Source organism: Botryllus schlosseri, chromosome 16 (genome assembly GCF_051294905.1).
Source record: "Botryllus schlosseri isolate E-star chromosome 16, Bs_hap1, whole genome shotgun sequence".
NCBI lineage: Eukaryota > Metazoa > Chordata > Ascidiacea > Stolidobranchia > Styelidae > Botryllus > Botryllus schlosseri.
The window spans coordinates 19,014,050-19,038,634 of NC_137251.1; the positions used below are offsets into that span (position 1 = coordinate 19,014,050).

The 24,585-nt window shown below is 41.7% G+C and overlaps 2 protein-coding genes across 4 annotated transcripts; both read left to right on the plus strand.

The window, feature by feature from the left end:
- The first annotated feature begins 11,848 nt into the window (after positions 1–11,848).
- Positions 11,849–22,767, plus strand: LOC145459309 (uncharacterized). 3 transcript variants are annotated; one of them, XM_080337955.1, is made up of 5 exons: positions 11,849–13,072; positions 16,859–16,942; positions 21,023–21,420; positions 21,483–21,594; positions 21,649–22,767. In XM_080337955.1, the coding sequence occupies exons 4-5, from the start codon at positions 21,517–21,519 to the stop codon at positions 21,877–21,879; spliced, it is 309 nt and encodes a 102-aa protein (XP_080194081.1). In that variant the 5' UTR covers positions 11,849–13,072; positions 16,859–16,942; positions 21,023–21,420; positions 21,483–21,516; the 3' UTR covers positions 21,880–22,767. The 3 variants fall into 3 exon arrangements, with proteins under 3 accessions (XP_080194081.1, XP_080194083.1, XP_080194082.1); XM_080337957.1 differs by having other exon boundaries at positions 11,850–13,072; XM_080337956.1 differs by lacking the exons at positions 11,849–13,072; positions 16,859–16,942; positions 21,023–21,420 and having other exon boundaries at positions 21,427–21,594.
- On the plus strand, positions 21,908–22,446 carry LOC145458760 (protein brain tumor-like). Its single transcript, XM_080337227.1, has 2 exons — positions 21,908–22,087; positions 22,132–22,446. Exons 1-2 carry the CDS (start codon positions 21,908–21,910, stop codon positions 22,444–22,446), a joined length of 495 nt encoding a protein of 164 aa, XP_080193353.1.
- Positions 22,768–24,585: the final 1,818 nt, after the last annotated feature.

Genomic DNA, 24,585 nt, shown 5'->3' on the forward strand with positions numbered 1-24,585 from the left:
CAAACAGTAACAATCCCTGAGTCAGCATAGGCGCCGAGTTACGGGGTGGCGGGGTGGCTGCGCCACCCCATGACACAATTATGGGGTGGCGGCCACCCCATGCAAAATGCTTAAACGCCCTCCGTTTGCACTGTCAATTAGCGAGTCCGTGATATGCCAACTATTTACCATTAACCAATACGCGCGTGAATAATTGGATACTCAGCTTCGTCGGCGACGACGAACTAGTGCTTAAAACGCCCCAATAAAGTGTAATCCGTGATTAGTAATCAACTAATCACTAATCACACATTCGAAGCGACCTCGTTGACGGCGTCGATTTCGACACGCTTCCGCTGAGAAACACCATATCCTCTCTTAGTCTTGACCAAACGAACGTATTCACGTTCTCCTTCTCTCACTTAAATTGTATTTGCGCGCATATTCGTTTACAAACTAATTCTTGAGTTAGTTTCGTGATAGTCCTTTTAATTGGAGCGAGGAATATGAAAGTGTGTTTGTGTATGCCTGCGAATAGAAAGACATCCCTGCGCAAAGTGCGCATATTCATTTCTCCAACAAGGCTTTGCTGACTTTTATCGGGAAATGAAGCAATGCCGCTCAAACGTCGTTATAAGGAGCAAACAATAGTCGCGATATCAGACTCGGACCTCATTGTGCTGTACGCAAGTCGAGGAATAACTGATTAGGAGCGCTCTCTCGTTTGCTATCATCTGAAGGCTACTAATTCTTGTCTGCTTTATACATTGGTATTCCCCTGATGTCACTTGTCAGCAATGTTTCCTCTAAGCTGCGCACGTGCGCAAATGGGCAGTGCTGACACGGTCTCTGCGCACAGAAAATCTGAGTTGCGCACAAAAAATCCGAAGTGATGATCTTTTTTTTTAGTCGTTGCGCACTGTTGTCCAAGGATCTGCGCAGTGAGTTGGTGGGCGTGCGCAGACTCGATAAAAAATTAGAGGGAACATTGCTTGTCAGTGTTTAATTTGTTATTAATACTGCGCATTTGAATAACGTTGTCAAATATTGATGCAACAAGAGATTCTCTGTGGCGCAAACTCTGAGGGTTACCATTTGTCATCTTTTTCGACTTTTTTTAAAGTGTCCTCGGAGGACGCGCTTTTTTCCTCTTTTTTGAGATTTTGCCCTATTTTTTAAAAATTTAGGTCATATTTATTGCAAAATTGGACTGATATGCCGTAAATTAGCACTGGAGTGAAGCTCCGGCGGGTACTTCGGGAGCTGGGCGGAAGGTTGACCTATTTTTTAGTCAACCACCTGACAATGTGGAGGAAAAAACGATATTTTGGGCGCTGAGCGAGGAAGTTAACCTTTTTTTAGTCAACCGACCGCAAAGTGGGAAAATTCACCGATTTTGAGAATTCTTGTCCGGTAATGCAAGTCTGAAAATTCTGAAAAAGTGTCCTCTTTTCAGATTTCCAAAATATGGTAACCCTAGAATTTAATCGATTGGTTTGAGCGGGAACATTTTATGTTCCAATAAACTTCATTGCTGGACGGACTCTCTCGGGCGCAACCATCGCGGAACAAATTTCAAACCATTGGGGTTTGTACTCGCATTAATGAGGTTGCGACATGCGCTCATATTGCTCTTGCTGCAATAACACCTTGATAATTAAAATCGCATCATTTCACGATTTAATTCGACTGGCTGATCGGGAACTACGTAGGCCGTAGGTAAGCCGTAGCCGGGCTGATATTAACCAGCGCGTTGTCGGTATTAAAACACAATACGTGCGTACTGCGTAGCCAGTGAGCTTCTCATTTAAAACTAGAAATCCCGTCCTTCTGAAATGTCAATTCACAATTCGTATTATCGATGCTGAGTGCTGCAAATTGGCGAGAATAATTTCTATGCGAAATGGGTCATCGATATCCCATATGCATTGTGCACTAGGGATGGTGTGAACGTGAGGTTCACGTTCGCGTTCTGTGTGTGAACCTCGGAAATTTAGAGGTTCGCGTCCACAACAGAACCTTGGTAGGTTCTGCACTGTGAACCTTTTCATATAATACAGTTTTCACTTCAAAGTTATTGCATTTCAACTGCGGGACACTGTATGCACGGCGCTGGAAGCATAAAAAAGCAACAATAAACGAGCATGCACCTTGGCAATCTCAAAAATTTTAATTGCTTTTTTACAAAAGTTTGCTCGAAATATCTGGCTTTCAGCATCACGAACGAAATACACTACATGTAGACAGCGAATGATGCTTATTCATCCAATCAATGAAATTGATATCGTTTTCTGATGTAAAAATATCAAGCAGGCGTATGGGGTCAATCTTGACTTCATATGTTTAATGTATCATTAAAACCAAATCCGTGCGATTGAGGTGTTGGCTACTGTATAACCTGTTAATGGGGCAACATCGGGGGGGGGGGGCAAGTATAAAAACCTGTTTTACACTCTGCTCAATATCAATGTAACAGACGCCGAGTACATTGGACGGTCTGGCCTAGACCGTTCAGTCGTATGCTTATATTCCCTGGCAAAGCGACGGAAGATATTGATTTTATGGGATCATTATAACATAACATCGTTGGGTTATATTTTTCATCAGAACAAGTCACACACAATGTACAATACGATAAGAAACAATGCGATGTCATGAACAGGTAGGAGGATGTCGAACGACACGCATCGGTTGCGATTATTTACTCTAACATCCACCTCGGCCTAGAGTGTCCGATGTCACAGTTCTTTTCGGTGTTGATCTTTTTTGAAGCCGCGGCCCTTTTACTGGGCTTTTTTGTCGCCGTAAGAACGGCAACGGCGCGGGAAGAGGAGCCCAGATAAACCTCCGACGGGAATCGAACCCGGTCCGTCAGATTGGTGGGCGCCAAACCACTGCACTATCTGCCCCGACTACACTATCTCCCCCGAGTATATATATCATTTGATTGCCTCAGTTTATACATTTAGCGACGTTTAAAACGCCAATATGTACTTTAGCATTGTGTCATTATGTGGTCCGAGTCGTCGTTAGGCATCGTGTTTAACTGTACATTAATATAGGCTATTACTTCATTGAAAGATAGGGTTGGAATTAGCAATATGACGTCACGTGACGTCATGAGGTTCACGTTCGCGTTCACACAGAACCTCTCAAAAAGGTTCGCGTTCACACGAACCTGAACCTTTCAGAGGTTCACACCATCCCTATTGTGCACGATCGCCGATGATTTGATTTAGCGCGTCTGCATTCAGGCCTGCAACCGTCCGCAGAAACACTTTCGCCAAACAGTAACAATCTCTGAGTGTAATATTGTTTGTGTTTATGTATCTTTTTGATTAAAACTTGTGCCCGCGTCTAAACAAATCGTGCTCGTTGCCATTGCCGAATCTGGGCATTTAGGCATGACTACGAAACATGTTATTTTAATTATTGCGGGTTTGCGGCATGTCTGCAAGTTCGGTATCAGCGCAACCTTGCCGGCCGATTGTACAGTCCAATAAAATTGATCACTACTATGTATTTCGCACAGCGTACTGATGCTGATTTCAGCAAACTAACGATCGTTATGAGATGTAAAAATCCGACCTCATCGCTAGAAACTTAGATTTCATCGCGCGCTCTGAGAAACACCATCTCCTATCGCGATTTGACGACCAAATATACGGTCACCTTCTACAAATTAGAGTGCAATATTTACATCGATGAGGGCCGCAAGCCGAGTTTAAAATATTTTGTGAACCATTTTTGTGATAAATATTCTCTGAGCGTAAAGTTGATCGGCAACCAATTGTTGCGATGCGAGCTACTCAATACGAAGTAAAAAACCATTTTGTTGGAGGTAATGAATAATTACTGATTGACCGCACGCGTTTGTAATCATATTTCTTGTCTTTCTTTCGTGTTCCAGAATTGTTGTGCCCTGTCACTTCTCATTCCAGAGATGAATACCGAGCGCTCGGCAATCAATAACCTAATTTCGCAATGATCTCAGCGGAAGATCGCGTCGCGTGCACAGACGAATCTCGCTAATTGGGCTCGAAAGTCACGTGACTTGTGGTTCGCTGGGGCCAAACAACTATCTTAGATAGCCGCTCCCTGTGTTAATTTGCGATATTGGTCTGTTTTCAAATCGTATTTTCTGTCTCAGTGAGGTTGTTTGAAGTACAGTTCTGGGTTTTATGTTAGCTTCTATGACTTATTAGCTAGTTTCAGGACTTTTAGACACTAACTAGGTAGGTTTATGTTGTTTTGCAGCCGCGCAAAATGCCAGGGTATAACGTGCCAATTTGTTATAATGGATGAGAAAACAATTCGAAGTAGTCTTTCCATCGACTTCTGAATTGCCAGAAAACGACAGGAATGTGATTGAAATTAATGAAGCTAGTGGGGATGATAAATATAATTAACATTTGATCTATGTTGAATTGTTTGTTTGGTGGTATCAAATGTCACACTGGTATTTTGTGTGCCCCAAGACAGCGTAATCGAGTCAGCTTCAACAGCAAATGATTTAAGATAACCTACAATTATTAGATTTTTATTAAAGTGTTTATATAGTGAAATTGGCCTAAGAATAGATGCATCAACTGCAGGCATCGGTTAGCTATTAAGATATCTGTGCCATTTATCGAAAAAGATAATCAAGAATTTCGGTCAGCCAAATTTAAGTTTAACCATGCCAATCAGGAGGAAGTTTTTGATTGTTTCAAGGATAGTGCTGAGAAGACTGCTATTGCCGGACAAGGACAAGAGTACCGTACTTTCAACTTGGTTTTTGTGATGATGCAGCGATTTACAATTTGGTATCATTCTAACTGGAATGTGAATATTCTTTTAATGGAAGACCAGGTCTTGCTGTTACTCATGACACTACTTCGTATAATTTAGTACTGGCACTGTTGCCAATGTTTTTTCTAAATTTTGGTCAAGTTTCTATACATCGATGTTCAAAAACAACTTTTTTTCCAAATTTCACTGTCTCATGAACAAAATTGTTAGGTTGGCTTGAAAAAAGGTTGCACACTAGATTTGGCTCAATTTCAACATGCAGAAGTGAAGCTATCAGATTTTACAAAAAAAATTAATTTATTGAAAAAATAAAATAGGTTTATAAACTTTTATTGGCTATGCCATGAAATGGTTGAGTTTTCAAAAAAATGTATAGCAAATTTGGCTAGTTTAGCCAAATTTAAAATTTTCTACCTTCAGTAGCTTTTGCATTGCCCTATACAAAATTTACACAAATTTCTTGAGCAAAAATCAGAGGGTAGGCTAATTCATAACCATTTTATTCTCTTTATAGATACTTTTAGATGTTTAACAAATCAATGCAAACATTGATGCTAGCCTCACTAATCTGTACCCAATTGCTGTGCTAGTGAAGTTGCACTGTGCGCTATACGTAAACCATATCCGGGGTATCTCTGATCCCGGCATCTTGTATGATGCAATTGGTATCTCTGCAAAAAACTGCTCTCCAGAAGACACCATCTCTTTTATCGCAAGAACGAGAAGCACACGCACGCTATTTACCCCTTAAACTGTGAGAAAATGGAGCTCAACTGTCTATGGAATGACGTCACCGTAGGGAGGTGGAGCGAACACTTCAAGACGCTACCGGCCTTAAAAGTTGGGACCACATATACTTCCTGAACTTGGTAGAAATTCACCCAAAACGCTGGGAAGGAACTGACATTGTTGTCGACATACGGTACATCAATGCCACCAGTAGGTCATTTGTGTGAGACCAGCCTCGTAACCATACGGACCCAACAACACTTGTATCCCTTACCGTCGTTCTCAGTGCCAGGGCCAGAGCACCCTAAATTTACACAGACGCCGTTCAGGATCTTGGCTTATCATTAGAAGATACTGACGTCGACGCGATGCAGCAACGCAATATATAACTACAGATAGCCATGGAGTACTCACAGTTACACTGCTTGCTGTTATTCTCGTTTACGTCAATTTCGATATACCAACACAGTCCTCTCAATTGTATTGCTTATGCCTGCCCATTTTCAAGCCAACTCTGTGTGTTTAAGTGAGTCGTCAGTTTAAGACTACCTCCACAGTAGCAGTGTATAGCTTAAGTCAAAACTGCATCCGTTTATGGCAAGTTGGCAACATTAATCAGGAATACCTAATCTGTTACCAATACCTACATTCTATTTGTTTTATTCTCGGTACAAAGGAAATACATTCTCAAGTTGTGAATTTGTCGAATTTATTGGCCAGTTATTGATTTCGTCAGCACTCTTAGAGCTCTCTTAGAATTTTGTAAAATCAAGCGAGAGTATGCAAGATTATGAAAGTATTGTTGTGGAAATATTATTACATCAGAATTAGGTAGTTCTTCTATTCAGAATCTTAGGGTATCGTCGGGTCCAAAACGAATAAATGGCATAAGTTTTGAGTATGCAATGCACAAGCTGCCCTGCACTTGTCAAAGTACTCGCGATGCTGGGTAAGTAGTACAGTATCACCGACTCATTTCAAAATGAAGACTTTCTTCTAAACGCTCAAGTTTATTAATGATCTTGATTTGATAGAATAGGGACACTTGATATCTATCAATACACACATCACAAAAGTGCCGCAAACATGTCCTAAAACTACTTTAAAAAATATAACACTCCGGCAAGTATGCAATATTACATAGTACTCTGAAAAGGTGGAAATACTGTCTTCTTTACTTTCATTCGGTGTGCATGCCTCCTCTTTACATCGCCTAGGCCAAGATGGGTGTCTGATTCCATAGACTACTCCAAGTCGCTTCGACATCTTCCGTCTTTTCATTGTATCGCATTTTGTGGTGTATTGAACTGATAAAATTGCTTATAAACCAATGATGATGATGATGATCGTCTGTTTGCACCACAACATAAATGCTTTATTGCTTTTTGATAAGCTTTTTCTGAGTTCCTGTCACCCATTCGTTCACCATCTTTCTTCTCTTGCTTGCTTCCATACGTCCTCGTCAGTGGTGCCGATTTTTGAGCCTCATCAGCTTTACTTAGCCATCTAGGCTTGATTACATGACGCTGCTTATGTAGTTAGGTAAGCAGTGGGGAGTCCAGATAAGCCTCCGACCCAGTTGCGTCAAGTGGGATTCGAACTCAATTCCAGCGCTTCCCCAATCTTTCAGGTAATTTTGCAGTTACCAACCTCTACGTCATAAACTTTCATTCTACTCATGGCTGAACTGAATATTTCCCAATTCTCTGCCATCACCACCATACATTGCTGATATTGGATGGTCGTTGTCTAAATCATTTTGACTTCTTCTGACCAGATTCGGATTATTTTTGAAGAACTCGCAAATCGTAAAAGTAGCTTAACCAAATCCATCTGAAATCAAATTTAACACGGTACAGTAATCTTACAATATTACTAATCTCCGATGTTGACTGATCACTCTCTCTGTGTCGATAATTATACACTTGAAGCATAATAATGCTGCAGCCATACGGTGAACAGTTAGTAGGTCCAGATGAAGGTACTAAACCTTGGAATTACTTGTTTGACATAGGCTATCTTAAACTGCTCTATACTCCATCATGTTAATTGAATACTACACATTATGTCATCTATCTGCACGTAAAAAAATCAATCCTGTAACACCAACACGTAATGTGACAGCCAAGACCAGCGCAGTAGCAGAAATTGCGACATAGAAATGCATTACTGTCGCAGAGAAGATGATAGCAGAAACGCGCTTGGCCCCAGACGGTGGTTGCTATGCTGAAAAGTCACGTGACTTTCGAGCCCAACTGGTCGCGGCCGCGCGTAACACTGATTATACGACTTGTTGAATTGCAACTGAATAGTAGTATCAGAATGGTCATTTAAAAAGGACGGGGTTTTGCGTTTCAAAAGAAGGGGATTTCGTCACCCCCTGGATACGCGCCTGCCGCCACCCCATGCAAAAATAAAAGTCGGCGCCTATGCCTGAGTGTAATATTGTTTGCGTTTATGTATATTTTGATAAAAACTTATGCCCGCGTCTAAACAAATTGTGCTCATTGCCATTGTCAAATATGGGTATTTAGGTATAACTAGCGCACCCTGTAATTGTAATTATTGCGAGTTTGCGGCATGTTTCAAATTTCGTTATTAGCGCAACCTTGCCCACCGATTGTGCAGTCCGATAAAATTGATCACTACTATGCATTTCGCACAGCGTACCGATGCTGATTTCAGCAAACTAACGATCCTTATTAGATGTACAAATTCGACCTCGTCGTTAGAAACGTAGATTTCATCGCGCGCTCTGAGAAACACCATCTCCTATCGCGATTTGACGAACAAATATACGTTAACCTTCAACAAATTAAAATGCATTATTTGCATCGATGCGGGCCGCAAGCCGCGTTTAAAATATTTTGTCAACCATTTTTGTAATAAACAGAGTTGAACAGTCAGGGCCGTAACTGCCGCAAGCGAGCTCGAAAGGGGGCCCAAATTGTTTGGTGAATTAGCATAAATTATAGGGTATTTTTTAAACTTTATGCAACTTTTTCAAAAAATTTTCGCGCGCGCGATTTCAATTTGCCTAATGTTATGATTATTGGGTACTCTTCCCCCAAGGAAAAATACGCAAGATTGATAGAAATGGGCATATCGGCGTTGGCCATTCCCGCGACGCGACGCACCAAGACATATACAGTAGTAGGCCATGTATCACGCGACTCCAAGAAGCGTGCCAGAACGATCGGCAGTGAGAAACCTTGGCCGAAAAGGACTGCCCCTATGGTGACCGAAAACATCGTTATATATACGAAATACATATAGGTTTATTTGTTCATAGGCGCCTAAATGACTGGCGCCGAATGTTCCCGTCTTGGTAATCCGAACCTCACAAGAGAAATACCACCCCGCAGGGAAAAATTAGATGCCAGTGAAGAAATACCAATTGGAAATCGTGTGATATAGTAGTTTAGTACGTTGGGCGATCCTATATTTTTTGATCACGAAGTAACATCATGTAACGAAGTCATACCAACGAGTCCGTCCTTCAGAAGATGTTTAATTATTATTTACGGGCTTTACAGTTTCAAAGACACCTCACTCAGCTCTGCCGGTAAATCTGATTACGTGAGTAGAGAAGACAAGAAATTGATAGCAATATATATGCAATTCCCGATCTTATTGACCGATTTTATCATGGATTATCAAAAATTTTCGCGCTTGGCGCTGGCTAACTGAACAATACAGTACAACTGTCATTTCGTGGCAAAATCGAACAACGTGATTGGGAGGGGGTCAGTTCATCACCCTATGGGAGCCCAAGACTCAAGTTTTTGGGGGGCCTGGCGAAGTGCTGTTTCGTCCATGGCAACGGGTATACACCCGGATATGTACAATTATTATTGAGGGGTCCTACTTTTTCGAGCACACCTTACTTAGCTCTACCTGTAAATTAGATTACGGAATCAGAGAGAGGATAGAAATTGATAGCAATAATAAGCAATCCCGATCATATTGACCGATTAAGGCACGAATTCTAGAAATTTCTCGCGCTTCGCGCGACTAGGCAGCCAAAACTGACTCACTCTAAACCAGTGGTTCCCAACGTGGGCGATTTGGCGATCTAGGGGGGCGAAAATGACGAAGGGGGCGACAGGGGGCGAAAATAGCCAAAAGGGGGCGACGGGGGGCGAAAACGGCGGACCTTTTTTTTTTTAGTTCACCCACAGGAATTTAGTTACAAAAGTGTGTTAAATTGGATATCGAGCTGAAAATTTGACCTTTTTTTTAGTCAACCCGCCGGTTGTATGCCCAATTTTCGGTACACAAAATTTGGGGGGCGATGATCGGTGTTGACCTTGAAAAGGGGGCGATTGGTCGAAAAAGGTTGGGAACCACTGCTCTAAACGGACACCCAATGAAGAAACAGCGTAGATCCAATGTAAAGAGCGTATAGTCGGAGGGGGGTCTGGGGGCGACAGAAGTCCGGTTTTCCTCCCTATGGGGGGCCCAAAACCACCGTTTTTGGGGGGGCTGACGAAGTGCTGTTACGGCCCTGTGAACAGTGTACTATTGTGTGTGCCTGGTGCCTGCTACTTGGAATTTATCCCAGTGCCCATAATATTTATTCAATCATGCTTTGCGAACGTAAATCGGGAAATGCAGCAATGCCATCAAAATCGATGTTTTAATCAGCAACCAATTGTCGCGATGCGAGCTACGCAATACTAAGTAAAATCCCATTGTGCTGGCGGTAAGGGATAATCACTGATTGGCCGCACGTGTTTGTCTCAAAAAATTACTCATAATGATAAATTAAATATAATTTCCACAGCTTCTTTAAGGTACAGAACTTCAATATACAATTGAACAGTGTATTTATATTCAAATGAACCCGAATATTTCCGACTGACACTCGTCAGGGTTAATCGGCAGCAACTAGTAGAGAATGGAAAATAACCTCGTAAATGAACAATCTCATCATATTTTGTGATACGATTGTTGATATATGATGTTCTTTTCCATCCTCTAGTACAGTGGTCGCGAACCTATGGCTCGCGAGCCATATATGGCTCTTTTGAGTGTAAGGGATGGCTCTTTGAGAATTTTTTAATTTAGTGCCAAATTATTCAATATTGCAGCAGCTTGTTAGTAAATTATCATGACGGCCAGAATAATTATTCTCGTGCCGGCATAAACATATGCATTTGAGAGGTCAAGACAGCTAGATATTCAATATCCAAGGTTAGGGGCTCGTACCGCCCTCTTTTCGAAATCCCAAAATTTAAGTTGCTGTGGCGCCGTTGACTAATATCACTCGCGAATTCGATCTAACCGCGGCTGCGCACCTCGCAATCTTGTATTGCACGATACCTTGATTGATGAAAAAGAATAGCAGACATAGTCAGTGGTTAGGTCAGTGGTCACGCATGTAGGACAATGCAGCTTTCAAATCCGCGTTGTCTTCCTGATCTAAGCCGAGAAGTGAACTGTCTTGGAAGTGACATTCACAATTAAAAATTCAAATTGAAAACAACGCAATAACTATCCATGATCTTGATTGGTAAGTATAGCTTTCTAGCACCCCCGTAAAATGTCAGAATGTAGCGCAGCGTCACGTACGCCAAATACTTTAGAAGTCGATCAGTTCAGTACTGAGATTTTGGGAATCAGCGCGACAATTATATTTGATCAATGTCTGTGATTATCAATTCTAAGCTACTGAGTTTGGCTATCCCAGGTGAGGCTTGGCCTCCTGTGCCTTAAATCTCCTTTCGCGCTTTATTCTCGAACAATAAATACGAAAATCCCGTGATTTTGTGAATAAAAATGTTCAAAATCTAGTCATTCATAAACATCGATAGAAAATACCGACAACTACTGGAGGTTTCTTGATTTTCCGAGTGGGCGAGATAGCGTAGTGATAACGATAAGCGCCCACTAATCTGGCGGATCCAGTTTGATTCCCGTTGAGCTCCCCTTTTCCCGCCGTTGCCGTTCTTAAGCGACATGAAAGCAAAAAAAAAAAGACCCGACGATAGAAAGCGCTCACGAGGAATGGAAAGTACTAGTAGTACTAGAAAGTACTAGGGGTGCGGCTTCAACACTTCGGGCACTCTGGGATCGCCACTGCGTGCGTGTCGTTCGACATCCTCCTTGCGCATTACATCGCATTGTGTTTTATCGCATTACCCTTGACGACATCAGTGGCACTGCCTCACTTGCCACCCTAGCCGCATGTCACTAACGTATCTCATGGTGGCTATGCATTGCTGTAGTGACCCTTTTTGGCTCCACCTACGTATGTGGGCAAAAAAATATGGCACACACTATACAAATCCCATATATTAGTGCTACCAATACGTCACGGATTTTCAATTGTGACGTAACAGTTTGAGGCTCTTAGGTAGAAAAAGTTTCCCGACTACTGCTCTAGTAGTTGCTGATGATTACCGCCGGACGAGTGTCAGCCGGAGTCAGCCCACTTAGCAAACGATCAAAACAGAAAATTAATGAATACGGTTTTGGCGTGAAAATTAATGTTGGGATAACTCACTCAAGTTTTCCGAATGACTTGAATCGATGCGAGTCACTTACCAATGAAAATTATAGAATGACTCGTGATTTGCGGCCAAATTTTGATTCAAATTTCAAGCCATGACATCGGCCTTGGGGGGCGTGAAAGCATTGAAGGGGGGCGCGAAGAAGCGGTCAATTGGAAAAATTGGGCGCGATTTGCCTCCAGTTCACGCGTGTTTCTCTATATACAGACCTCATTTCATATTTTTAATTCTCTCATCAACACTCATAACCTTCCATGCCATCAAACAATCTGTTTGGGTTGCTAGCATCCCGGTTAGATTTTGTGATATGACGATAAGGAGGGGCGCGAAATTTCTCACTATCAAAAAGGGGGGCGTGTCTAAAAAAAGGTTGAGAACCACTGCTCTAGAGCCATATCGGGTCTTCTTCGATATGCCATTGGCGATTAGATAAGAAGAAACTACTTGTAATGTGTCGTTAAGAGTATTCTGGCAATTTTGAACGATCCCCAGCGTCAAAACTCGATACAATCCTTGTCCACATAGGCAGGACTAGATGTTATGTGAAGGTCACCACAACTCTGTATAAATTTCAGGATGGCCCAATCGGTGAATGAAATAGTATGTGACAATTTGCCATGTATTTCGCTGAGGTCAGAGGACGCATCAGACTTCAATATATAATCGTTTTATTGGGGTTTCAGTGTATGTGTTCAAGATACGGGCGCTGCCCAGTGCCCATGGATCAAATTCGCAGAAGGGATTGTCTTCCAATTATGTATTTCTGTTTAAAGTTTAAGTTCTATTTTGGATAACTCAGCATTGATATTATGGACAACGCTAAGCGCAATTCAACAAAAATGCACCGATCATTGCCTATATTCGTATTTACTTCAGCAGCGTCTTGACAGACGGGTGCGGCGCAAAGTCATTGAAACCCTCACCATGCACGTACACACAACACATATGATTTTTTATCTTCTCTTCAGTTCTCTGTGTAGACCTATGAATAAGGTTACTATGTTAATTGCGCAGAATTACTTGAAAACATAAGATTTTAACAGCGACGATCAACATGGGTGAGTCTACACTTTATATTTCAATATTGAGGATAGTCTATATAACCCTGTCATTTAATCGATTTTGCTAACCGCAGAGCAGGGCAACAGCAAACACACGACACACGTTGCTAATGGCTACCATGAAGATATCAAAGCATGTGTAAGAGCTAATAGGATTAAGGTATATGAGGAAGAAATGGGAATCAAAGCGAAGATAGGGCGGGAGTGCGACCCGATTGTAATTAGAAACACAAGCTCATTACCCAACGCCCATTGCCGCGACGCCAGCAGCTGAGCAGTGAGCACTCTCATATCACTTTCGCCGCGCAGCCGCACCTTTGCTCTTGAGCTACTCTCTCGTTTCCCCCAGACAGCATTGTTGCGTCACCATGCCAATCATCATAACATTGAATCATTTGGGGCTGATTGTGGGGGTTCCAGGGCCATGAGCGGAATATAATTTAAAATTACCGTTATCAGTAAAGCGTCAGATTTCGATTGATACTCGTTTTATCGAATTTAATGCTCGACAAGCCGTTCAAAAATTACCGTCAATTTGCCTTTGACCAAATGGAAAGTATGACGTAGACCAATTTTCGACACCATATAGGACACTATGTTGGTACCATATCCAATTAGTGACAGGCCAATCAGGGTTGTTACGGTGATATGTTCTGATGATGATGAAAAATGTACCTACCCTTGTGCATCATTCAAGCCGGTTCGGTGTCACATTGAAGTTGGTCGGACACTAGATTTGTCTACAAAGATCGCGGTAAAGCGTTAAAGATTTTTATTGCTCCAGATGTATTTGAATCGCTCGCACACCAGACGAAACTAAAAGAATATCTCCTTCCGAGAGACGAACACGATTCAAAATTCGCACTTCGACACGGGGCTCATTATTTTCCTATAGCCGGGTCTCATTGGATACGTGCAGCTCAAGCTGTGGGCGCTTGAGTATTTGGCGCTGGTTACTTCGGAGCCTTGACAGTGGACATGTCAATGTCGAAAGTTTTGGCCAGCAGGTGCTGTTTTTTTAGTTCAAGGTTTTATCGCCAACAATCATTTTGGCAACGCATACACCGCACGGAGCGTATGGTCACATGTTGCCCGAAACTTTATGTCTTTATATCTTTACGTGAAAATGCCCAGCGCCGGAATGTCGGTTCATATAATAGTTGAGCTCCCGTAGACTGCACAGTGAACACCGCTTCGAAGTATCAAAAGTCATTCACAAATATTTTTCCAATAGTTGGCCTCCTGTGTTTGATGACTTTTTCATACCTGCCAAAAATGTCCACTCCCACTACACGAGATCCTCGTCTAAAGGAAATATCTACCTACCCCCACCCAATAGCAACCTAACTAAGAGATCTATCGACTACTCGGGACCTATCATCTGGAATGCATTACCACCACACATCCGTGAATTGCCTTATAATAGATTCATAAAAGCTCTACTTGATCACCTCTTGTCGTTACACTAACACTGTTGCCCTACCTCGCCCAGACGTTGCTTCATTGATCATTTGCTACCATCGTTTAATTTTTCTTCTATTTTATTTTTTTACCTACTGCAACCTTTTTTACAGCCAGACTGCTTAGAGTCAAGTGTACCTGTTTGATGCTGGTGTGATCAGACTAGATCACCTTCACGGTCTTATCGATCATTCCTATCTAATACCGAATACTGTGCAAGCATATTTTCTGTGCCACCATCACTGCCGTGTGTTATGTATTTTAGTGGGATTAAAATAAAGACTCTCTCTCTCTCTCTCACCCCTAGACTAAAGCATCCTACGTCGGTTAGCGATCTTTCATAACTGCTAATACGGTTGTCTCATTTCTGTACGTTATGCATATTATTTTTATAAAACATGTTCTATAAACACATATTTATTTATTGGGGGCTCCCGGATTAGAATCAATACATTAGATCCCAACTAATCGCGCGAAGCGCGAAAAAAAAGCTTAGGATAAAGTAAAATCTGCCCTAAAATACTCTATTTTATGTTCATTTACGAAATAATTTTGAATGACCTGCAAGCTCTGTACATCTTGAAAACTTCAGTTCCAATTTTTGCAAAAGCTCGATCTCCATATGTCATTTGCGTGAAATCATTTTGCGTGCCATGAAAAGTCATCTCGCCTGCCACAAATGGCACGCGTGCCTGTCTTCCTATTGATCGCATCGAAATGTGATGCCAATTTGCGGAAAAGTTCTTTATAACTGACAGCACATCCAAAGTACCTACGATTTCAATTTCAAAACTCTAGAAGTATCAGTCGAAACGAAAAAACATAACACGTCATTGGTGATACTATTCAAAAGTCATAAGGTCCTCTTTTATGAGGAATTGTCTTCTCTTTTTTTCAAAAAAACTCCGAGGGCGCAAAAATTTCCTCTTTTTTGGTAAAGCGTCCTCTTTTATTTCCGTGAGTGTTAGGCAGCTAAAATGGTAATATCGGCAAGATTGAGACGAGAAAACTGCCCTTCAATACACCTAACGTTAGTAAAGGTTGACTAAAAATAAAAAGGGCCACCCAACGCAAATTTTCCTCCGCAACCGGTTTTCAGGCACGGCTAGGTAAATTGATCTTTTTGAAATTTTAGTCAACTCACAACCGATCACGATTTCCCGTAAAAATCTCCAGTTTCAATGTCTGTTATTGGCTCTTGTAAAGTTTCCTCTATCCCAGATCTCAAAATATAGTAACCCGAGGAAGATAGCCTGAGGAATTTGAGGGCTGTTTTGTCGGTGTATCGATACTTTATTTTCATAAAAGTTGAGTAAAACCCAGAATTTTCGTCGCACTTCGCGCACAGTCCATATGGAGTGACCAATATGATTACACGAGAGTATTGGTGAATATAATTTAAGTAGCGGGTTTCGTGGTTCCGTTCACACCGAATTGTCGCCCATATGAAATATATCAGTATATATGGCCCGGCCAATCATAATGTTTGAAACTGACGCTTCGCAATCTAGAATTTAATTATGATATCGTAATCTAGCAGTCCATAGCGCGTCCTAATTTGGAAAAGTGAACTCCAACTTTTTTTTAGCATTAGACCTGTTTTAGCATACCACCTTTGAAAATTACCGGAGTAAAGACATGGGTAGAATTTATATTTCTCTTTCAATTCCCACTACCATACTTTGAGTTCTGATTAGTTTCAGTTCTTTTGTCTGGAGAACATACATGTTGAAGTATAAAAGCAAGTGATGCCTATAATTTCCGAAAATAAAGCTACACAATATGGCATTTTACGATCCACCATATTTTTATCAACTTTTTCTAATCGACAAAGTATTTAGACCGTATATCCGCTACAACTTCTCTATATTGCTCTTCGAATAAACGACGGGCCTTATAATATGGGGGAGGGCGCCATACCATGATATTTTCTAAATCGGGCTGTTCGAGTAAACAGAGGATTATAGTATCGCATTTCCATATCAATACTTTCATTTTCATCCCATGATGCGGACGATTGCTTATGTTGTTAAAAATTCGATACCTTCTGTAATGCATCAATATGAATCAAGATCTGCACCTTCGCCATAGCTCAATTTGCATATTTTGAAAATCCAAGCGACCTAATTACGATCATCTCCAGAACTACTTACTTACTTGAGTAGATTTAAAGTCAGTCAATTCTACTTACACTTCAAGTAGTTTTAGATGGGTTATGAATGAAGTACTTCCACTCGTACTTGAGTAAATTTTCTCGTCGCTACTTCTACTTCTACTTGAGTAGCTTTCTTGACTACTTTTACCACCTCTGATCACTTGTAGACGAACAAGCGGCCGAATCTGAGATTAACGAAGATGAGCTCGACCGCGAGGCAAATCTCGAGCAATGGCAGCGCGTGACCGAAGGTGAGAGAATTTGCTGCTATTGATTTGACTATTTCCTAGGTCTTCATTCTTGGAGCTCAGACAACGAGTACATGGGTAAACTATATGCGCTACTGTATCCAGGGTTAAAATGGATCGAGTAATGTTCCATATTACGAGACTTGATTCACTTTGTTTGTTTGAGTCGACTTGTGATCGAGACGAATTGGGCAAGAAAGAGTCTTTTAACTGTTTGAATGACTTTGTTCAGAATGGAGGTGGATAAAAGGAGTCATAGTTTGCTCTCAAGTAGAAGTGGAAATAACGACGTTAATTCACACTCAAGTACAAGTAGCGATTTCCATGTAAGTAAAGGGGTAGGTATTCTAGGCCTACTATTGCCTAAAAACTGAGAATTGGGAAGTAGAAGTAGTCTAAAACCGAAATCACTTAGTGCAAAGAAGTAGTGCAAGTAAGCAAAACCTACAACAGTACTTCGACAAGTTGTTTACAGGTAATCTCTTGTTAAGAGTGACAAATGGTATATTATGTGTACGAGGGACTCGTATCGCCCAAGCAGAGGTGTAGAAAAGGTGATGAACATGACTTGAACTCGAGAAAAGAAGAGATAAACAACTGGACCCGGTCTTGGACTTGACTCGGTCGTGGGATACCATAAAAATAACATGTTTGTAAACGCCGCAGAACCTGTCCTGTTTTATAGATATTGCATGAATTGTCTCGTGAATTAGATGAGATCCACTTGATTTTATCAAAAAATGGTTATCCATCACTTCACCTCGACTCACGCATTACCTACCTTTTTCAGTACTTCTGTAGTGTTTATTAATAAAATAAGTTGATCACCTCACGTTTGCCGCCCCCTTGCAGCCTGCCGCACCTTGCGCAGACCCACAACTACAAAGTGGCTGCTACGACACTGATTCCGAGAGTAGTTCAAGGCCGTTTGGATGCATTACTTTAGTCAAAGACAATTGTTCTAAACCTGAGGCTCGTTTTCCTTTATTATGGGGATCGAGAAGATGTTGGACGTCATCTGCTTCCGAAATAGGTCGCGAGTAATTTTGGACAAGCTGACTTTTATATTAATCAGCCTCTCCTTTTTTGAGTTGGACCGCGGAACATTTTCAAATTGGAAATAAGCTTGCGGCCATAAAAGGTCGGAAACCAACAGATGTGCATGTGCAAACTACTGTTGTCTTTTATAGTAATATATGAAAGAACCAATATTATTGACAGATTTAATTCACAAATTTTAACAAGCAGATGCATATAGTAAGCCCGCAAGAAGTAGCATCGATTACCCTCGGCTCGGCTCGGCCATGTTTCTATGTGTCGGAGGTTTATCTGGGCTCCTCATCGCCGATCCCGCTGTAAATACAGCGCCTTCAAAAGCCCAGTGGAAGAGAGAGCCGAACTCCTGAAAGATGGCAGCTACAGATCACGATGAAGGAGCAAAAACGAAAAAAAGAGACACCTGTCGTTAATGAAATTCATGTACTGGGTGCAAATGACTATAATAGCGATAAGCGCCAATGATGTGTCAATAAAACAAACAAACAAACCCTACGGTGGGCCCAAGATTAGTGCTTTTATGGGTGGATGGGGGCTGAAAAAATGTTGTTTCGAACCTGGTTACAATACACAACCAGATAACCGCACGGACCTAGCAGTATAGCCGGGCTGTCAAACACACAGCCGGCGGACCGGGTAGGGTCCACCAGACGATTTCATCTGGCCCGTGACGAAATCTGTTACAGACCCAAGCAATCATACCAGAGCTCACATTAGAGACGGCTCAATTAAAAATCTATGTCTCACTTTCACTCCACTCGTGTGTACAGACGATAGGCGAAGCTTGCTAGTGTGACGTCACATTGACTGAGTGTGTTCAAACCTTATTGCTAGTGAGCGCTAAAGAATGTCCGGAATTTTATCTACAAAAATATGGTAACCCTAGTAGCCACCAAATTAGGACCTCAAACATGTTTCAATGATGATTGCATGTGCGATGTTTCTGTACCTATCTTGGTTCGGCAACGTGTCTAATCGCTTTGAAAAGATCATCAAATTTGCAATTCATCGCTGTTATTACAACTTTAACGCGCATGTGGTGTGCACAACTAGACCACTTTTGCCAAACACCCTGAAGCAGTGTTTTATAAACTGGTCGCCAGCACCCCCCAAAGGGACGGCTTGGATTTTGAAGGGCGTGGAAACGTTCAGGGGTCGCCATCACGATAGTTCGGGTTATTTTCCACTAAATGTTTTGAACGAAGTACTTTATTGCGCAGCGAACAGCGTGTCGAAATCGAAAAAAGAGACACTGTACCACTTTTGAGAGTGAGAGCCCTTTGTACATTAAAGATGCTTTGAAGCTTTTTGTTCAAAACGATTAACCAAATATAATTGTATTTGAGAGCTTCAAAATTAAATCTTCAGAATATTGTTCATGGTAAGTATGCAGTGTTGGGATGACTCGAGTCATGACTTGACTCGAGTCAGACTCGAGTCACCTTTTTCCTATGACTTGACTTGACTCGAGTCACTTTTCTCAAATGACTTGTTTTGACTTGACTCGACGTATCAAAAATGTGGATTGACTCGTGACTCGGAGCAAAATTCACGAGTCAATTTCAAGTCATCAAGTAATCGGTGTCGATAAAAATCATTGTATCTTGCATATGGTCGTATTGCTCGCGAAACGCTCGTGTAGCCCCCGAAAGCGATTAATCATTCAATGATTTTGCGTTTCACTGTGCCTTTATTGTTCTTTCCCAAATAAATTGACCGCAAACGAAGTGATCGAAGCTTATAGCTTGTGATGTCGTAAACTAGTATAGTAAAGTAATTTAATTGTAAAATGTATATTTCTGTTTTCTGTTCTTACCTTAACCAAACCTCTTGGTTTATTGAAATTGAATTCGAATAAAGTTTATATAGTCATCAACCATTGGCGCAGGCCGGAATGTTTGTAAAGTGCATCTTATGTATTCGCTTCTCTATTCTCTATTTTGGCTGGTAAATATAAACTGAGGCTATGCAATTACTTACGTAGTTTAGCAGTTCGAGGTATATGTGAGCGATACAGCGTCTTCTTGCGTGTATATTCAACTCTATATTCGTTCATTGGTTCAGAATCAATGACCACTCAATCTGTATTTCAGACAGCCAACAAAATGAAATGACATAATCATGCCTCATACTTCGAAAAGCCAACTTGACTTGCATTGTGACTTGACTCGACTTGACTCGAGTCACCTCCAAAAATCGAGTGACTTGACTTGACTCGAGTCACTTTCGAAAATCGATTGACTTGACTTGACTCGAGTCAAAATGTGCAATGACTCGAAATGACTCGTGACTCGAAGGTAGTGACTTGATCCCTACACTGATAGTATGGGGTGGCACTGTTTAGTGTTGTGACCCGCAACCGCACATTACCATTATATAAAATGGGTCGCTTTGTTTGGAATACATTCATTTTAAAGGTAATAACTGGGTGCAGTACTAAATTCAATGTGAGCCAAGATCCCTACCACTATTTCAGTTGATTTACTAGTCACAGAAAGCAATAAAACAATACCCTACAATCAAAGGGCACTGCACTCTAAAATGGTGTGGTGTCAAATTGAAGCACAGAATGGATTGATAATTGACAGTAATATGTGAAACATATTATAGACGAAATTCATTCATGAGGTTGAAAATATTTTGCGCTTGGCGCGACTGTAGAACGATTCCCAGACAGTTTTCCTGACAATAATACTCGAGCAAGCTTGTGAGGGTATTCAGCTTCTACAAGTAGAATCTTTGCGATGGCAAAAAGCCCCCACAAGGTCTCTCCTAGGTGCGATGTTACAGGTAGCTACTTCATCATGATTATTATTTATCGCCCAGTTGGGCCACGACGAATCTCCACTGGAATACAGCCGTATGATATACATGGAAATATATGAAATGGGGCGTATATAACAAAAATGCTGAACAGTGGCCAGGGGGTGTACGAGTTTTGAGCAAACTTTATCAGGTAGAAGTGCAGTGCTCTTTTGTAATGGATGTTGTAGTGAAAGCTATGTTCAAGTTTAGTTACCATTACAGATACCGAAGTGATTTCATTGACCAGGGAATTGACGGAAAATAGGGAGCTCGATGGCGGTCCGCGGGCATCAGGTTAGCTCGCCATATATCTTTAAGAGCTCTTTTCTCATAGGCTGTTTATGTCGAATTCCTACAACGCTTTTCCTACCTTGAAACGTGCTTGAAATGGAATGACATGAATCAGTATCACATCGCCGGCAACCGCCTATACCGTTATAGAGTTAGTTAGTATTAATGTTTCTGTGTTTTTGTTTTGAGTATTTTTGCATAGGCTAATCATCCTGATTGTCCTTGTTGACGAAGAAATAAGCCTCTCTATCCCCTGCCCCCAAATTTACAGCGCTAGACGACCAAACGGACGCTCCTTGGCAATGTCGGATCAAAAGACGAGTGAAAAAGTAAATGGTTTTAGTTTCGTCATAACAAAGCTTGAAATCGAGTCGTTGCAATCCGCTCTCAGATATTTCGGGACGAAAGGCAATGACGTAGGACAGATGGAATATCCACGTGGCATTTGCTCAACGGACTCTAACGACATCGCGGTCGCAGATTGCGAGAACCACCGGATCCAGGTTCGTTGTTTTGTTCCGACCACTTTTCTTTGGCTGCAACATTCGTGCTTCAAGATCTTCGACGTCAACGGACAAGTGAAGGGAGTCATTTGGTGCAAAGGAACAGCGGAAGGTCAGTTCGGTTATTTGCATGACGTGTGTATGACGTCACGTGGACGGATTATCACCTCGGACACGGGGAATAACCGAATCCAAATATTCGACGAAAAAGGAAAGTTCGTCCGGAAGTTCGGTGTCGAAGGAACAGGTCAGGTGTGTGACGTGCCAATGATCGGTGTGACGTGACGTCAGCATTTGTTCAGGAGACGGAGAAATGGGCCAACCTGTTGGAGCAGCGACAGACGACAAGGGTTTGATTTACGTTTGTGACAATCTGAATCACCAAATTCAAGTCTTCACGGAGGAGGGAAAGTTCGTTCGGAAGTTCGGTTCCGAAAGTTTGGGATGTCCGTTTTTATCTTCCCGTGACTTCAAACGGCAGAGTACGGGAGTCGTCAGTTCCTTACGAACTCTCGTGACATTTTACCCTTTTCGCAGGTGGTCGTTAGTGACTGGCACGATCACAGGCTTCATGTCTTCGACCCGCACAGCGGCCGCCATCTTCTTAAAGTCGGATCGGAAGGAGCGAACGAGTCTGAGTTCAGGTATCCGCAAGGTGTCGCCAAAGACGATCACGGCAACATGATCGTGTGCGACAGCGGCAACGACCGGGTTCAGGTCTTGACGAGCGATGGAAAGTTCGTGACTTGCTTTGGGAGCCAGGGTTCTGAACCGGGACAGATGAAGATGCCTGTAGGAGTTTGCGTTTTGTCAGACGGTGGAATCGTGGTCTGTGACTGCTTCAACCACTAAGTGCAAACCTTTTGAACAACAAAATTCCTCCGAAACGCGCGAAAAAACGAACGACGATGACGGTGCAGAAAAGAAACGCGGCCATGTCCGAACGTGATCTGTGTCTGTACATTTCATGTGTGTGAGAGAGTGCGCGTGAAAACTGAATATAAATTATAATATTTTAAATTTATTTGTATTCAACTTCTAAGAGCATTAATTATGTCGGCGGATAGCCGGACTGGCGTTTCTGGGTTCGTGGGGACTCCTGCCAGTAAAAAGCATTGATGTTATATCAAAACCAGTTACACCAGTGCTTTCCATCCTTTTGAGCACCATCCGCAGAAATCGACCAAAACTTATTACACGAAACGAAAATGAAAAAACTTACCGCTTTTTTATTCAAATGTCCAAGTAGACTACGAGTTGTTAGGATTACGGAATGTCTGTTGCTCAAGTTTTGTTATAAAAATACCGCATATAGGCCTACTACTTTATCACGTTTAATGTCTATTTTGCGATTTTTGTTGAAGTTGAAATGATCTCTTATTCCTATAAATTGGCGTCTAATTTGTTCCAGAGTGCTTTGCAGCATGCTGTTGCCACTATGGTGCATTGTGCTGTATTTGGCACTTTAGGTGCAGCTACGCAAAAACGAAATCCTGGTCGATCGTTTCACCAATTTCCAAAAGATAAAAAGCTCGAAAAGATGCGGATTAATAGAAAAAAAATTGGACAACCTGCCCTACTTCTCAGGTGCGCTGGTATCACTTAAGAGTAGAAGATAACAACCGTAAAAGATTGTCAGATGAGTTTGAAAAAAGAGATTTAGAAAGGATTCTATGCCAAGCTGCAATCTTCGAGGTGAGGAAAACGATTCACGAACATACCAGAATAAAACTTATACATCTCATAGGGTGACTTCATCAAGACTTCTTCAAGTTTATGACAACAGAGACTCACTTCAACGCCGCATGCTGCTATATTGAAAGTAGCAGAGACACTTGCATTGCAACTGACACAACTTTACACCCTATACCATCATTTATGGTGTGTCTTTAGTCGTCACACCCTAAATGGTGGTGAATTTGCCACCATGGTGGGAGTCAAATACGTCAACGCCGTGAAAGCTTTCACTTTGACCAAACTTTCACCTCCCTCATGTATGTAAATGAGGTGTTTTCGCGTATCATGTGATAATTTCGCTGCTTATCTTGAAATGAAATGAATATTCGCTGAGGCTAAGGAATCAATTCGCATTAGCATAGCGACAAAAACTATGACCTGCGCCCTTGCCGGGAGTATAGAGAAGGCGGGCGGGCGAAGTATAGAGAAGGCTCAATGGATGCTCCAAAGTTCTTGTTGAAGTTTTAAGTACAATTATGTCGTAAAAAAATTAGTAAAAAACTAGACTTTTGGTGTTTTAGATCTTCTAGGCGGGCTTGACCCTACCGAAAAAATTCAAAGATTGGTACTTCGAGAAGATATTATGTAACATAAAATCTAAAAAGTAGTGGATGGAGGATAAATCGTAATGAAGTGAAGATGTTATAGTACATAGCTCTTCAACCGGGTGTTTCGTACACCCCAGGGTGTACCATAATTTTAAAAGGATTTAGCACTCGGATGAGGTGTACAGGGGTGTACCAGATTCGAATTATAATGAAGCGATGAGACGATGACTATAGATTAGGGGTGGGCAATTATTTTTCTCCGCGGACCAACTGAGAAGCAGAGAATACGTTGGCGGGCCGAGTCAAAAAATTCAGCTATGTTCTCCAGCGCAAGCAGTGAATTGCTATTTTAATAAATGCTGCTCAGTGGATGTGTTGATATTAGGGAATGAGAAGGTGACGGTTAATTACCAAAATAAGAATATTTATTTGCCGTCATATTTCGTAACAATGTTAAACATGATACCTTTTGAGCTCTCTTTATATCCCCATCAGCATTTTTCTATCAAGACATTAAAATGTTTTGGGATATTACACGGCTTATTGTCTTGGCCGCTGCTTTCCGAACACTGTGTAGCTTGGCGAAATATAGCCTTGTTGCGCAGTGAAGCTTAGTTTTTCTGAATTTCGCTCTCCCTTGACCGAGTGCATGTCTTCGTGTTTTTGTCATCAGAGCGACTTAAATTACACTCCTTTTAAACACAGC